Genomic DNA, 14,135 nt, shown 5'->3' on the forward strand with positions numbered 1-14,135 from the left:
TGGTCATTCATTGTGATATAAATTAGTGACATTTTCCCCCAAATACTCATGGTTCTGTGCTGTTGGTATTTGGTAGCCTATCTGATACCTGCAGTGCAGCGCATCAAATGAGCCATGTCAATTAACGATAATGACGGGAGTCTCCCGCAGCAGCAGAATGATGTATTTATGTATGTAGTCCTGGGCCCCCGACTGTTCCTGCTTTATATCAGATCTCTCGGCCATATCATCTCATCACACGGTTTTTCCTATCACTGTTATGCCGACGACACACAGGTCTATCTCTCCTTCCCCCCCTCTGACACCCAAATCATGATTCGCATCTCCGCATGTCTCAAAGACATTAGTAAATGGATGTCCACTCACCACCTGAAACTGAACCTAAGCAAGACCGAGTTGCTCTTCCTCCCTGGAAAAGACTGCCCACTGACTGACCTCTCCATCTCAATTGACAACACCATTGTAATACCCTCCAAAACTGTCAAAAACCTGGGTGTGATCATAGACAACCAGCTCTCCTTCTCCGCCTACATTTCTGCAACAGCACGCTCCTGTAGATTCTCCTTATATAACATCCGCAAAATCCGTCCATTCCTCACAAAAGAAGCAACACAACTCCTGGTCCAGTCACTTATCATATCAAAACTTGACTACTGCAATGCCCTTCTAGCTGGCTTACCTACCTCTGCTATTCAACCACTCCAGCTTATCCAGAATGCTGCAGCTCGTCTGGTGTTCAATCAACCCAAATTTTCCCACGTCACCCCCCTCTTCCACGACCTCCATTGGCTTCCCATTTCCTCACGTATTAAATTCAAAACACTTACTCTAGCCTATAGAGCAGTACACCAGACAGCCCCTCCGTACCTACAATCTATGGTCAGATTCCAGCCCTCACACCGCTCCCTCCGCCCCTCCACTAGTGCTGGACGCCTCGCCCCTCCACCATTACATGTACTCAACAATCGCTCATCCCGTTCGAGACTTTTTTCATCCCTGGCACCGAAATGGTGGAACGAACTCCCTCCCTTGGTCAGGACGGCCGAAACTTTTCCCATCTTTCGAAAAAGACTAAAAACTCACCTTTTCGGCATTCCTTCATGAACTGACCTTTGCTTTGATCCTGTCACTGCCTTGTTTTACTGTTTATATTGTTTTGTATTCTTGTTGGTTGTAAATAACTTGTTGTACGTCGCTTTGGATAAAGGCGTCTGCCAAATGAAATAAAGTAAAGTAAAGTAAAGTATTCGCGCAGATTTTCAGTCCTAAATATCAAACATGTTTGATATGATCGGGACGGCCCCGATGAGGCTTTGAGCGGATCGGGAGGGTTAAGATTGGATCTGCAAACAGCTCACACTACAAGATAATCGGTGCCGAAAGTCGGGCCCGACCAAGCTTGGCAAGCTGCCAGGCCAGATTTCTCCTCCGATTCTCGGGAGGGGTGAATCGGGCATAAATCGGCCCGAAAATCCTGTAGTGTGAGCCAGCCTTAAGGGATTTCATCTGCCATTCATTTTTCCATAGACGTTTCGTCCATGCGATTCAGCTATATTTAGAATCAGGAGAGACCATAACATTTCACTGGGACGGAAAGAAAAAACAACAATAACAATAACAATAACAACAACAACAACAACAACAACAACAAAAGGATTTTTATTATTTATTTTTCTTTTGGAGTGAGTGAAATGGTCTCTCCTGATTCTAAATTTAGGTGAATCGCTTGGTTTGACCAAGTAAAACTATTTTCATAAGCATTTTATGAAATGTCTATGGAAAAATGAATGGTGGATGAACGGGCGTGACTTTGGCACTCTATATCTGTGCAAAACATCGGCCATCGGTGTCTTCAAAAACCCATATGAGCAGGAAGTAGAAGTAGATACTGTACAAGCCATTTCAGGCTAGTAGTGTTAGTCGTATTCCTCACCATTGGAGTCTCCATTGACAGTACTAGTTGGTAGTTCGGTTTCGGGTTCGGTGGAGTTGCTGGAGGAATGGGATCTGGCGTCCAGGGCTGCCAGAGATTGCAGCATACTCAGTAGGCTGTTGGAGGAAGGCAGCTGCAGGTATTTCTCTGGGACGTAGCCCACCTGCCCGCTACGGTTTCTGGCCTGGAAAGAGAGGAAACACACCGGGGGTTTCTGTGGTGTACTCAGTGGTGATCAAACAGGCCGCAAATATCATTTGTCAATCCTAAAAGGAGCTGAGCTGAAATGCTGAAGTCTGATGCAGCAAATCCAACAGTGTGGCTTAAATGGATGGAGGTGTGGTGTACCTTGACCCAGTCCTCCATGTCTCCATCGTCAATGACCTCCAGGACCTCCTGCTCCTCGATGGTCAGTTCATCTGGCTGAGATGCCTGGCAACATGGAAACAAATTAGACTACCAGTTTTTTTTGCACGTGGCAACTTGGAGTGCAATTTTGAAAATGCTGAATCACAGTGGTGAGATGCAGCAGTTATTAGGGGTCCAAGCATGAAGTGCGTGGATCCCTATTGTACCGTAATTGTTTATTATTAGGGGTTCAAGCCCCGAAGGGGCTGAAACCCTATTGTTTTTGTGCTGGTTTATTATTAGGGGTTCAAGCCCCAAAGGGGCTGAAACCCTATTGTTTTTGTGCTGGTTTATTATTATTAGGGGGTTCAAGCCCCTTCGGGGCTGAAACCCTATTGTTTTTGTGCTGGTTTATTATTATTATTATTAGTAGGGGTTCAAGCCCCTTCAGGGCTGAAACCCTATTGTTTTTGTGCTGGTTTGTTATTAGGGGTTCAAGCCCCTTCGGGGGAGAAACCCTATTGTTTTTGTGCTGGTTTATTAGGGGTTCAAGCCCTGAAGGGGCTGAAACCCTATTGTTTTTGTGCTGGTTTATTAGGGGTTCAAGCCCAGAATGGGCTGAAACCCTATTGTTTTTGTGCTGGTTTATTATTATTAGGGGTTCAAGCCCTGAAGGGGCTGAAACCCTATTGTTTTTGTGCTGGTTTATTAGGGGTTCAAGCCCTGAAGGGGCTGAAACCCTATTGTTTTTGTGCTGGTTTATTAGGGGTTCAAGCCCCAAAGGGGCTGAAGCCCTATTGTTTTTGTGCTGGTTTATTATTCGTGTCATTGTTGTTGTTCTTGTTGTTCATCTGCCCCGACGCAAATTCCCGTGAGTTGGTAAATGGCAGAGACCTGAAATTTGTGCACATATCAACTCTGACTAAATCCACTACTACCACCACTACTACTACTACTACTACTACTACTATTACCACTACTGCTACTACTACTACTACTGATTAGTAGTAGTAGTGATTAGTAGTAGTAGTAGAGTTGATGCATACATCAACTCTGACTAGATCCACCACTACTACTACTACTACTACTGGCCACAACACCCTGAGTGACGACAACACCCTGACTGACCACAATGCCTTTAGTGACCACAACACCCTTACTGACCACAACGCCCTGACTGACCACAACGCCCTGACTGACCACAATGCCCTGACTGACAACAACGCCCTGACTGACAACAAAGGCCTGACTTACCACAACACCCTTACTGACCACAACACCCTTACTGACCACAACGCCCTGACTGACCACAACGCCCTGACTGACCACAACACCCTGACTGCCCGCAACACCCAGACTGACCACAACACCCTTACTGACCACAATGCCCTGACCGACCACAACACCCTTACTGACCATCACGCCCTTACTGGCCACACCACTACTATTCTTACTACTGCTGCTACTACTACTACTACTACTCATACTTCTATTACTACTCCTACTACTACTACTGCTACTACTACTACCACCACCACTACTGCTACTATTATTTGACTATTACTACAAACTTGGTGTACTATATGCATATATATTTATAATAGCTGGTGTCTATATCTGACATATAACCACCACGTCACCGGATGCTTGGACCCCGTCATCGCCGCTTGCGACTATAATTATAATTATTATTAATCATCCTCATCATAATTCATTTAATTTGTATAGCACTTTTCAATTACCCAAAGACGCCCCAAATATCGTCAAAATCTCAATAGCGGTGTCTTGCAATATTGCATGTGACATCGAAATATTGAGGAGAAATATATATATTTACAATACTGCAAAAGAATGTCTGAAATTAATGATTTTTTTATTTTATTATGAAGCTACATATGTGCTATATAAACATATAAGACAGAATATGTAGGAACAAATATGTGAATTCACAGGTTATACACAACATGTGCAAGTATGCGTTGTATTCTCAATAGGTCTAGTGAAGGTTACAGTATATGTAGAGAAAGCCATACTTTAGAACTGCGGTGGTAGGTACCTTGTAGGAGAAGAGCACTTTGCAAGTGAGGGGGTAGTTCCTCAGGGTGCTGGAGGGGCTGGAGCTGCTGTCGTCCAGCACTTCACTGCTGTCCTCCATCTCCTCCTCATCCTCTCGCTCCAGATCCGCGGTTCCCTGGGTAAACGCAAAACCATGTGAGACAGCTGGCTTTGGGTGACACAGTCGGAGAGAGTTGAATGTTTCTTTGCTGAGACTAGAACATCTGTACACTGTAATGCAGGGATACTCAACTTGCTTTGCCCGGGGGCCACTTTCGTGAAATGATAGAAGACCAGGGGCCAGTTAATAAACAAACAATATACTTTTTTCTGTAGCGGATTGTAGGTTTTTGTGGTGTCAGCCGGAGTTTAGTCTGACAATGTTGTGCACACCGGATAGTTAGTTAGGTGAAGTTAGTTAGGTTAAGTACATACATAAGTGCCTGGGTAGCAAGCAGACAGCGGTATTTGACAATTTTGCAGCTAAATCATAGATTATTGAAAGATATTCCATATTCCCGACTGAAATGCTATAACAGAAGTGGAGTATTGGCCAGAATGACATGAACATTTGGACACAGTGGGTATCTTGCATGTTGCGTTTTTTTTTTTGCAATTCCATCGCGGGCCACACAGGGGGCGCCCGCGGGCTGCATGTGGCCCATGGGCCGCAAGTTGAGTATCACTGCTGTAATGGATGAAGAACAATAAAGTTAAATATATACTTCAGTTAAATTACTGCTGTCAATAATGCTAAAATGCATTACTTCCACTGTTGGAGATAAACAGTTTATAATTCTTAAAGCTGTGCTGTAGTACTCGAGAGTCTAGGACTCTGACTTGAGACCGACTCGAGTCCTGATTATTCGGGACTCGTGACTCGATTTGGACTTGAACGCTGATGACTCGGACTTGGACTCCGGCATCATGCATTCGGTCTCGGAAGTTGGAGACGAGGACTCTGACTTGTTAATTGATAGACTTTTTGTGTGTTTTTTGTAATAGGCCCTAATAATTTGGCACAAGATATTGATAGCTATATTAATATTAATAATGTGACATTATTGAATTCCGTGCAAGGGCAGGCACATGTGTTCCACCTACATGCAGATTCACGCTCATTCATGTTCAGTAACAGTTAGTGCTAAGATGCCTAAAGAGACGCCCCAAATCGTGCGCTTTGCTTTCACGGATCAAATTCCAGCAAGAGCACTGCTAGATGTTAGATATGAAACAAAGTACTCAGGAGAAGACAGGGACAACCTCAAACCTTTGTCAAGGATGCACCCAGAAAAGTAATTGAGATGCTAACGTTACTTGAGCCTCTTCTAAACATGAAGTCTGGATGATGTCCGGCTAGCCAGAGCAGGATATTTTCCGGTTTTACCTTTCTAGACATGAGGAGTCTGTGTTTAGAAACAGCTGGAAATGGTCCGTATTCTCTCTGCCAGTGGGCGGGGGTGCGGTAGCGTGTATCGATAACAAGAAATGTGATATGGAAACAGCTTTAGCGAATCTGTAACCAAACTCCATTCAAAAACATGCCGTTTTAACAGAGGATCCATTCTGACCATTCAGGCAACGAGGGGTGGCAATGTGCCAAAAATGAGCGCTTGCTTTTGTTACATCGGCCAAAAGCCGCCCAGTCAAAATAGTGGTCGCACCGTCGTCAATCACTGTGGGTGATTTATTTTACAAGTGGCATTCAAGTCATATCCGACTGGTTTTCAATTTATTTCTCCCCACAAAAGTTAGGCTAGGCCTATATCTCAATATAGGCTGTCAGTCAGTCAGTCAGTCAGTCAGCTCCTCTCCGCAGCTGTGTTAGCTTGGACGCTCACAGTCACAATACTTGGCTGCATCCAACTCGAGACAACTTTTCAGACCCTCCTGGAGACCAATCTTTCTCAGAAGAGACTAACGTTAGCGACAAATCTGGAGACTTTTTCTGACATGGGATTAACATTACCAGCAAGCAGCAGTAAGCAAGCAATGACGATAGCTGGGTAAGTCCCGCTAGCATCGATGCTAAGTTAGCAAAGTACCCGAGCGCAGCTGAAGCACATGGCTAATTAATATGGATGTTAACATCCATATTAATTAGCCATGTGCTTGTGCGATGACATCGTGTATTGGCGATGTCAAAGGGTGGCGATTGACGATCTGACTGAGGTCAAGATCCCGCAACTCTAGTAGTAGGCTAACATCTCCTTGTTGCATTTTTAAACTGGCAGATGGGGGACAAAGAAACGATTCAACTTTTACTTGTTTACTCACCTAATTTGGCTCTCTTCCAAATAATCCAGCCACGTAACTAACGCTACGTCCATTCATGAAAATAATGATCACTGGGACATTAATGGTTTGTAAAGTGCCACCACCCGCCCACTCAGACATAACAGCTACATCATGATCTGGATCATGAGCTGCCAGTGTTATACAACAGCCGCTTTTCCAATAATGCGGATCCTATACTAGGGGCTCAGATGGTCATGATCCGCACTCGCGGGAGTGCGCATAAGCCGGCTAATTGTTTCTAAACATGCAGGCCAACCGGCTAGGAGCTGGTTATAATCCGGATTCCACTGCATGTTTAGAAGGGGTTTGGACTGTTCACTGTTGATAGCTGGCTGGCTGACTGACTGACTGAGTGAGTGACTAGCTTCGGTAACGTTAGCCTCTCAAGCGACTCAACCACTGGGTCTAACATGTTCGAGACTCAACTCGGACTCGCTAGCTTCGGTAACGTTCGCCTCTCAAGCGACTCAACCACTGGGTCTAACATGTTCAAGACTCAACTCGGACTCGAGATATAGTGACTCGACTACAACACTGTCTGAAAGAATGTTAAATAGTAAACATCCCCCACACAACCCCTGTTGTATTTGTGTGTTTATACAGTGCTTTTGTGATCTTACAGAGAGTGAAGGATCGTGGGTATTGAGGTTGGCCCAGCGTTCGTTCTCCAGCTCCTCCATCACCTGGTTCATGGCGCTCTTCAGCCATGTTTCAACAGCAACGCCCGCCTGCCTCAGCAGGTCCAAACGGGCCTCCGCCTTCACTTTCACCGTCTGCCATGGTGGCGAAAAACAACAACAAACAAAAAACATAACAAATCTGACCAACAAACAGCCAGGACATATGACTTTGACAGTAGTTGGAACATTTTTGGAATCAATAATTTTGGGGCATCCGTGCAGTGGTAGACTCCCTGCCTACGAACACGAGGGTCGCAGGTTCGAGCCCCCGTGTTTCCTCCAGCTTGGTCGGGCATCCATACTAGGGATGTCACGATACCAAAATTATGAGTTCGATACCGATACCTGCCTAAGTATCTCGATACCGATACTGAAACGATACCACGGCAAAAAACTAAAACATCAGGAAAAGTAGTGGAATAAATAGAGGGGACAAAACATTTTCAGTTTGATATCATTGTCATTTTTATATCTAATTTACTCAATTAAAAAAAAAATCTAAATAGAAAATGAGAAAACGTGCTCAGTAAAGTGCAGAACTCTGCCAAGGTGTATTGAGTCATTTGTGTTCAGTCTACTTTAGTGCACATCAACTGTAGTGTGCCTGTGCTGTAGTGTAGCCTATGTGGGTTAATAATCCTGGGTTTAAGCTTCATTAACATGAAGTGCCAGATTTATGGTTAATCTAGTAATATATATTATTTTCACACATAAATGTAGGCTATTGAAATGTAGGCTTATTATGTGGTGTATCACCCCCCCCCCCCATACATGTAGGCTAGGTGTTTTTTTTACAATGAATTCGTATATCATTAATAATTGGGATTGTAAATATTAGGATAGGTGACATCAGATGACTGCTTACCATGTAAAAGCTTTAATAACACTGGCATTGAGGGCCATAGTGTTATTAAATATTGTACATGGTATGCAGTCATCTGATGTCCCCTCCCCTAAACGTTACATGTCATGACTTGCTCCTTGGCAGCGATCTGTGCTCGAGCACATTGCCTTAATTGCCTCATGTTTCACTGTAAACGAGTAGGCTATTGTGACAAGCGAACTTTTTCAGTGAAACAAGTTCGCTTGTCACACAATACTCGTTGGACTTATTTGAGGGCATGTATGTTTATCGTTCACGTTCGCTAACCTGTCGGTCTTTAAACTCTTTGAACAGGTCGGGGTGCCTGTCTGCAAGATGTTTAGCCAGGTTCGATGTGTTTGAGCCTTTTGCTTGGGTCGCGTTGAAGCACCTTTTACACACTGGTTTCGATGTGTCCACGGGCTTGCCTTCGCTGTCGGCAACGTAAGCAAAATATTTCCATATTTCACTTCGTGCATCTGCTTTTTCTACAAGCGTTGGGCGGCTTGCAAGGCTCTCAGAAGAAGCCGCTGCCATTTTCGCTGTGTCTGTCCTGTGTGTCGGGGTGCTGCAGTGAGGACTGAAGGACTGGCCATAGAGCGAGCAGAGAGGGAAGGGGGGAAAGTCGGCACGCCCACACATGAAGCAGACAGAGTCAGAGAGAGCTTTTTTTCACTTTTCACCAGTCACCATTGGTTCAAGGCAACGCCGTGTTGCCTTCAAGTGAACTGGGACACAGGCTCTCAACTTTAATGTTGCTGTGTCTCTCTCCTCCGCTAACAAACACCACGGTCGCACACTGACGCAACCCATGACATTTTTTTAAGTATCGGTACTAAATTAACGTGGTATAGTATCCTTTTTAACGGCAGGGAACCGCGGTACCATACTAATACCGGTATACCGTGCAAGCCTAATCCATACAGGCACAATTGGCTGTGTCTGCGGGTAGGAACCCCGGATTAACTCATTCATGGCCAGTTTAGGACTGCCAATATTTAGCACAGGCCAAAGATTTTCATAATTGTTGGTCATCTTTCAAGACCCACAGTAAATTATCTATTAGCACCAAAGTGATTTGCAATACCTCAAAATGAAGATGTACGTCTCTGGGTTCACCAGGGAAAAAAAAGTGAGCTTTTAGCATGTTCTGTACTCTACTTATAGCCATTTATATACACCCCGTTTTCACCAAAAAGGTCTCTCTGAGAAGAGAAATAGCAGAAAATGGCATTTTTGTAAAGCACACAATCTCAGGCAGAACTCGCTCTCAATTCTTTTATTTTGAACTGTATTGACATCAGACATGTAAATATTATTCGTTATGACACAAATGACAAAAAAAAAATATATATATATATATACATGAAGTGCTTTTTTTACATTCAACAATACAGTTTACTCAGTGTGAGTGAGTGTGAATGTGTGTGTGTGTGCGCGGGGCCCATGTGTGTCTCTTTACATTACATTACATTTCGTCATTTAGCAGACCTAAATGACCGTCCTGACCTCATTCTGAGATGTGGGCTCACAATCGGCTCCTCATCTGAAATAAAAGCAACATATCCTCAGTAAACTATATAATCACATTTAGTACAGAGACAGTGTAGTGTACTAGTGTCTCAGTAAACTATATGATCATAGAATGCAGAGATCAGTGTAGTCTCTCTCACACACACACACACACACACACACACACACACACACACACACTCCTTACCGCAAGATCATCTGGGTCCTGTCGCATTGGAGTCCAGTCTTCCTCGCCCTCGACAGGAAAGTGGCCGTGCTGCTTGGCTCTGTGTGAAAGTCATTTCTGTGGCGAGGCTGCTGTTCTCCTCCTCACAAAGTTGTGACTCCGTCTCGTCTCTTTCGGGCTGGCACACAGGAACGGGGTCCAGGGACCAGGATCGATCATGTTGGTCACGGGTTTGACTACAGCGAACAACTGATTGATGTCCGCTGCCCTGCAGCAAGGCGACCAGCTCGTGCAGCGCGCCGAGGGGCGTTTCAATGGCGTTTCTCCTCTCTGCACAAGGAAGCGCGTTTCTCTGTTTTCTGTTTTTCCTCCTGCTCATTTCAAAACAACAGCTGCGGTATGTGTTTGTTCACGTGTTGTCGGCTTGTCTTTGAGGCCATGGACCTGATACCATGTCACAGGCTGGGGAAGTCTTTGAACTACGCGCTGCACTAATAAAAACAAAAACACGTCAAACACGTCATTGGCTGGGAGGGCTATTCCTGATAACACGTTAAAGACGTCTTTGGCCATGAATGAGTTAAGGGTATTAGTCTAGTAGGAAGGAGGGGGTATCATGCACCCCCCAGAAATATACTTCTAATCAGCATTTCTAGATTGGAAAAATTGCGTAAAAAATGAGCTATGTTAAAAAGTTGTGAAAATGTCCCACATATCACTTTTATGCAAATTAGTGCCGCCATCACCAAAAAGTATATTTTCACTATATCTCAGCCAATATTGCAGATAACTGAACAAATAAGGTGTCAAGACCCATGTTTTGAGGGTCAAGGATCATAATAAAACTATTCCTGAAGTGGCCACATGTATCTGTGGCGTGCTACTATGCAAATTAGTGATGCCATTATAAAAATATAGGTTTTTTGTTCATGTACTAAATACCTCAGTCCAAAGTTCAACCCCTTTGCTGATGCCAACTGTGTATTTTGCTGGGCATTCAACCTCCAAAAAACAAGGTAAGAAGATAACTCAGCTACACACCACACTACAGATGTGTAACAGGACACAATTCTACTACAGGGTAAAAACGTGGTCATACCGTAGGCAATAAGTGTGTGAGCAGATCCCTACAACTCTCCCCGATGACCTGGAAAGTGTTGGGTATCACCGCAACTGTTATCAGCACTTTACGGGCAATCTTCATCTTCTGGTAGATGATACAGAACCAGAACCATCAACCTCACAGTGGCATTGCTTCCCCTGTAAATTGTCTTCAGGGTGTTCTGCTAGATTCATCTTTACACCAGAGTACATTTGTTGTGACAAAGTTGAGATCAAAGATGGTCATCGCAACACTGAGAAACTTGAATACTTCTCATCTTATAAGAACGAAAATGCATGGGAGCAAATTGAATCACGGGCCGATAAAATGGGTCTATTTCGACTTCATAGGGAGGGCGAAAGGCAAAGACCTCTTTGCTTGTGAGGCCAAACACCATCAATCATGCTTTAAATATTTCCGCACAGCATTCGCTAAATATAAGCCCCCTAGGCCAGGCACGGGCTGCTTGCCACTGCTTCCAATATACCTGCTGAAGAACCAGATGTAGCACTCTTGCATCTTAGTAGCATAGATAGACAGTGTCATTCTCTGCAGGGGGTGTGAATGATGAGCCATCAGGAAACTTTGGGCCAACACGAGTAAAATGTGTAAAGGGTGAGAGAGTTTCTGGTGTGTCGACTTTCAGGCTACGCTGTTACGACTTGTTGATGCAGCATTCGGACCTTATTGCTCTCAAACCCAGTCTTGACCTCCTGCACCATTATTCCTCCCACACACTGTTGCTGTCGTGCACATTGACAGTGGTTTTATTCAAGTTATCCAACTCACAGTGGAATACGAGGTTGCCTTCTCCTGTCACAATTTTGTGTGTTTGATAGGCTGAGACTTCATCTAGACTAGGACCTTGGCCAGGGGAGTTTCCCGCTCCATATCGTTGGCTGTTTGCGGCCACGGTAGATCATTGGACTCTATGAAAGCCTGTTGGACATTCAGACGAAGTAGGAGAGCAACATTTTGGTACTTGTCTGTGCTTCCGGGAGTGTACGCTCGTGCAAGAGGATTAGAAATGCTGATATTCGAGCTGTATACAAGCCAGAAAGAAATGGCATCAGCTTTGTCATGATCATCCAGTTTGTGAAGTGGATATGCTCCTTGATTGGTTTGTTCTGGTAAGACAGAGCTACTCTTCCTCCCCGGGAAAGACTGTCCCCTCACCGATCTTTCCATATCCATTGACAACACTACGGTGTTTCCCTCTCAAACAGCTAAGAACCTTGGAGTGATCTTTGACAATCAGCTATCCAACTCAGCCTACATCGCAGCAACTGCCCGCTCCTGTAGGTTCTCCCTGTACAACATCCGCAAAATCCGTCCGTTTCTCACAAGGGAAGCAACACAACTCCTGGTCCAGGCACTGGTCATCTCTCGCCTGGACTACTGCAATGTTCTTCTGGCTGGGCTACCTGCTGCAGCCATCCGACCGCTTCAGCTCATTCAGAACGCTGCAGCCCGTCTGGTATTCAACCAACCCAAATTCTCTCATGTCACTCCCCTCTTCTGGGACCTTCACTGGCTTCCCATCTCGGCACGCATTCAATTGAAAACACTGGTTCTGCCCTACAGGGCAGTACACCAGACAGCCCCCCTGTACTTACAATCTATGGTCAGGCTCCAAATCTCTCACCGTTCCCTCCACTCCTCCACCAGTGCAGGACGCCTCGCCCCTCCTCCACTACGGGGGCTAAAAAGTCACTCATCCCGTTCGCGACTCTTCTCTTTCCTGGCACCTCAATGGTGGAACGAGCTTCCACCTTCGGTCAGGACGGCCGAATCACTGCCGATCTTTCGGAAAAGACTAAAGACACACCTTTTCAGGCTCCATCTGGGCCCTTCTTGAACTAACTTCTTTCTCTCTTAAAAAAATAAAAATAAAAATAAAACTAACCTGAACTAAACTTGTACCACTGTTCCTTCAGAAGTTGTAGTTGTCATAGACTGTGTTGCATAGTTGATTGCTCTATTGCTGACAAAAATGTGTTATTGTAAGTCGCTTTGGATAAAAGCGTCTGCCAAATGACGTAATGTAATGTAATGTAATGCATTTCAGTAGATTCTCAGAATGATAATCTCAGTTCCCGTACCCATTCAATTTCAGTTCTTTGACAAGAGCAATCGCAAGGAAGATAGCTGTGGGACCTAATTTTGCTGGACGACATAAGTTTGAACGTGTTCCAGTACCAAGATGAATGCTTTTTCATGGGCGGCTGACATACAAGTCTGCTCATTATGCTTTGCTCCTTTTGGCTCTGCGAATCCCGCACTCATAGTTAGCGAATGCTGTGCGAAAAGATTTAAAGCTCTATGACCTCACAAGCAAAGAGGTCTTTTACCTTACGAACTAGACCCAATTTCTCAGCCTGTGATTCAGTTTGCTCCCATGCATTTTCTTTGTTTGTATAAGATTCAGGTATTTAGGTCTCTCAACGTTGCGATGATGGTCTTTGATCTCAACTTTGTCACAAAAAATGCACTCTGGTGTAAAGATTAATCTAGCAGAACCCCCTGAAGACAATTTACAGGGGGAGCGATGCCACTGTGAGGTTGATGGTTCTGGTTCTGTATCATCTACCAGAAGATGAAGATTGCCTGTAAAGTGCTGATAACAGTTGCGGTGATACCCAACACTTTCCAGGTCATCGGGGGGAGTTGTAGGGATCTGCTCACACACTTATTGCATACGGTATGGGGACTCATGTGACTGGTGGAGACGTCAGTTCCAGATTGTATGAAGCTGTTGTAGTTTTTCTGTAGCAGTTCCTTTGATTTTAGTGAGGGGTGTAAAATGACCATGATCAGACATGATGGCACATGAAGGATGCATGTAGCTGGACAGCATTTGTGGGCTGCAGGACCTACACTCTGTTTTCTTTTGGGCATGCAGGCTTAATGTCTGCTTCCACCAAATCACCATTGACTTATAGGCACCCCGTTATGAAATCTGGACTTTTAAATCTCACGAGATATATCGCATGGATCTAGCGGCACGCAAGCTAGAACAGACCATGCGATATTTCTCGTGCGCTAAGTGTAACCCCTTATTATGAGATAAGAGATGAACCCAGCTTCAGCAACAAACTACTGTAGGTTCTAGCTAGATTTAATATGTTTACTAGCTCGCTAGTAGTACTAACTAGCTA

General features: G+C 44.6%; 1 protein-coding gene across 1 annotated transcript in view; it reads right to left on the bottom strand.

Moving 5' to 3' along the window:
• Positions 1 to 14,135, bottom strand: part of LOC310788322 (F-BAR and double SH3 domains protein 2-like) — a 142,894-nt gene that overhangs the window by 12,131 nt on the left and 116,628 nt on the right. The window contains exons 12-15 of the mRNA XM_083649893.1: positions 7,255 to 7,407; positions 4,338 to 4,472; positions 2,282 to 2,365; positions 1,934 to 2,117 (exon numbers count right to left, since the gene is read on the bottom strand). Coding sequence (XP_083506019.1) covers positions 1,934 to 2,117; positions 2,282 to 2,365; positions 4,338 to 4,472; positions 7,255 to 7,407 — 556 coding nt within the window. The remainder of the gene's footprint in view (positions 1 to 1,933; positions 2,118 to 2,281; positions 2,366 to 4,337; positions 4,473 to 7,254; positions 7,408 to 14,135) is intronic.

The sequence above is a fragment of the Poromitra crassiceps genome (assembly GCF_964638095.1).
Source record: "Poromitra crassiceps genome assembly, chromosome: 1".
In the NCBI taxonomy this organism is placed as follows: domain Eukaryota; kingdom Metazoa; phylum Chordata; class Actinopteri; order Beryciformes; family Melamphaidae; genus Poromitra; species Poromitra crassiceps.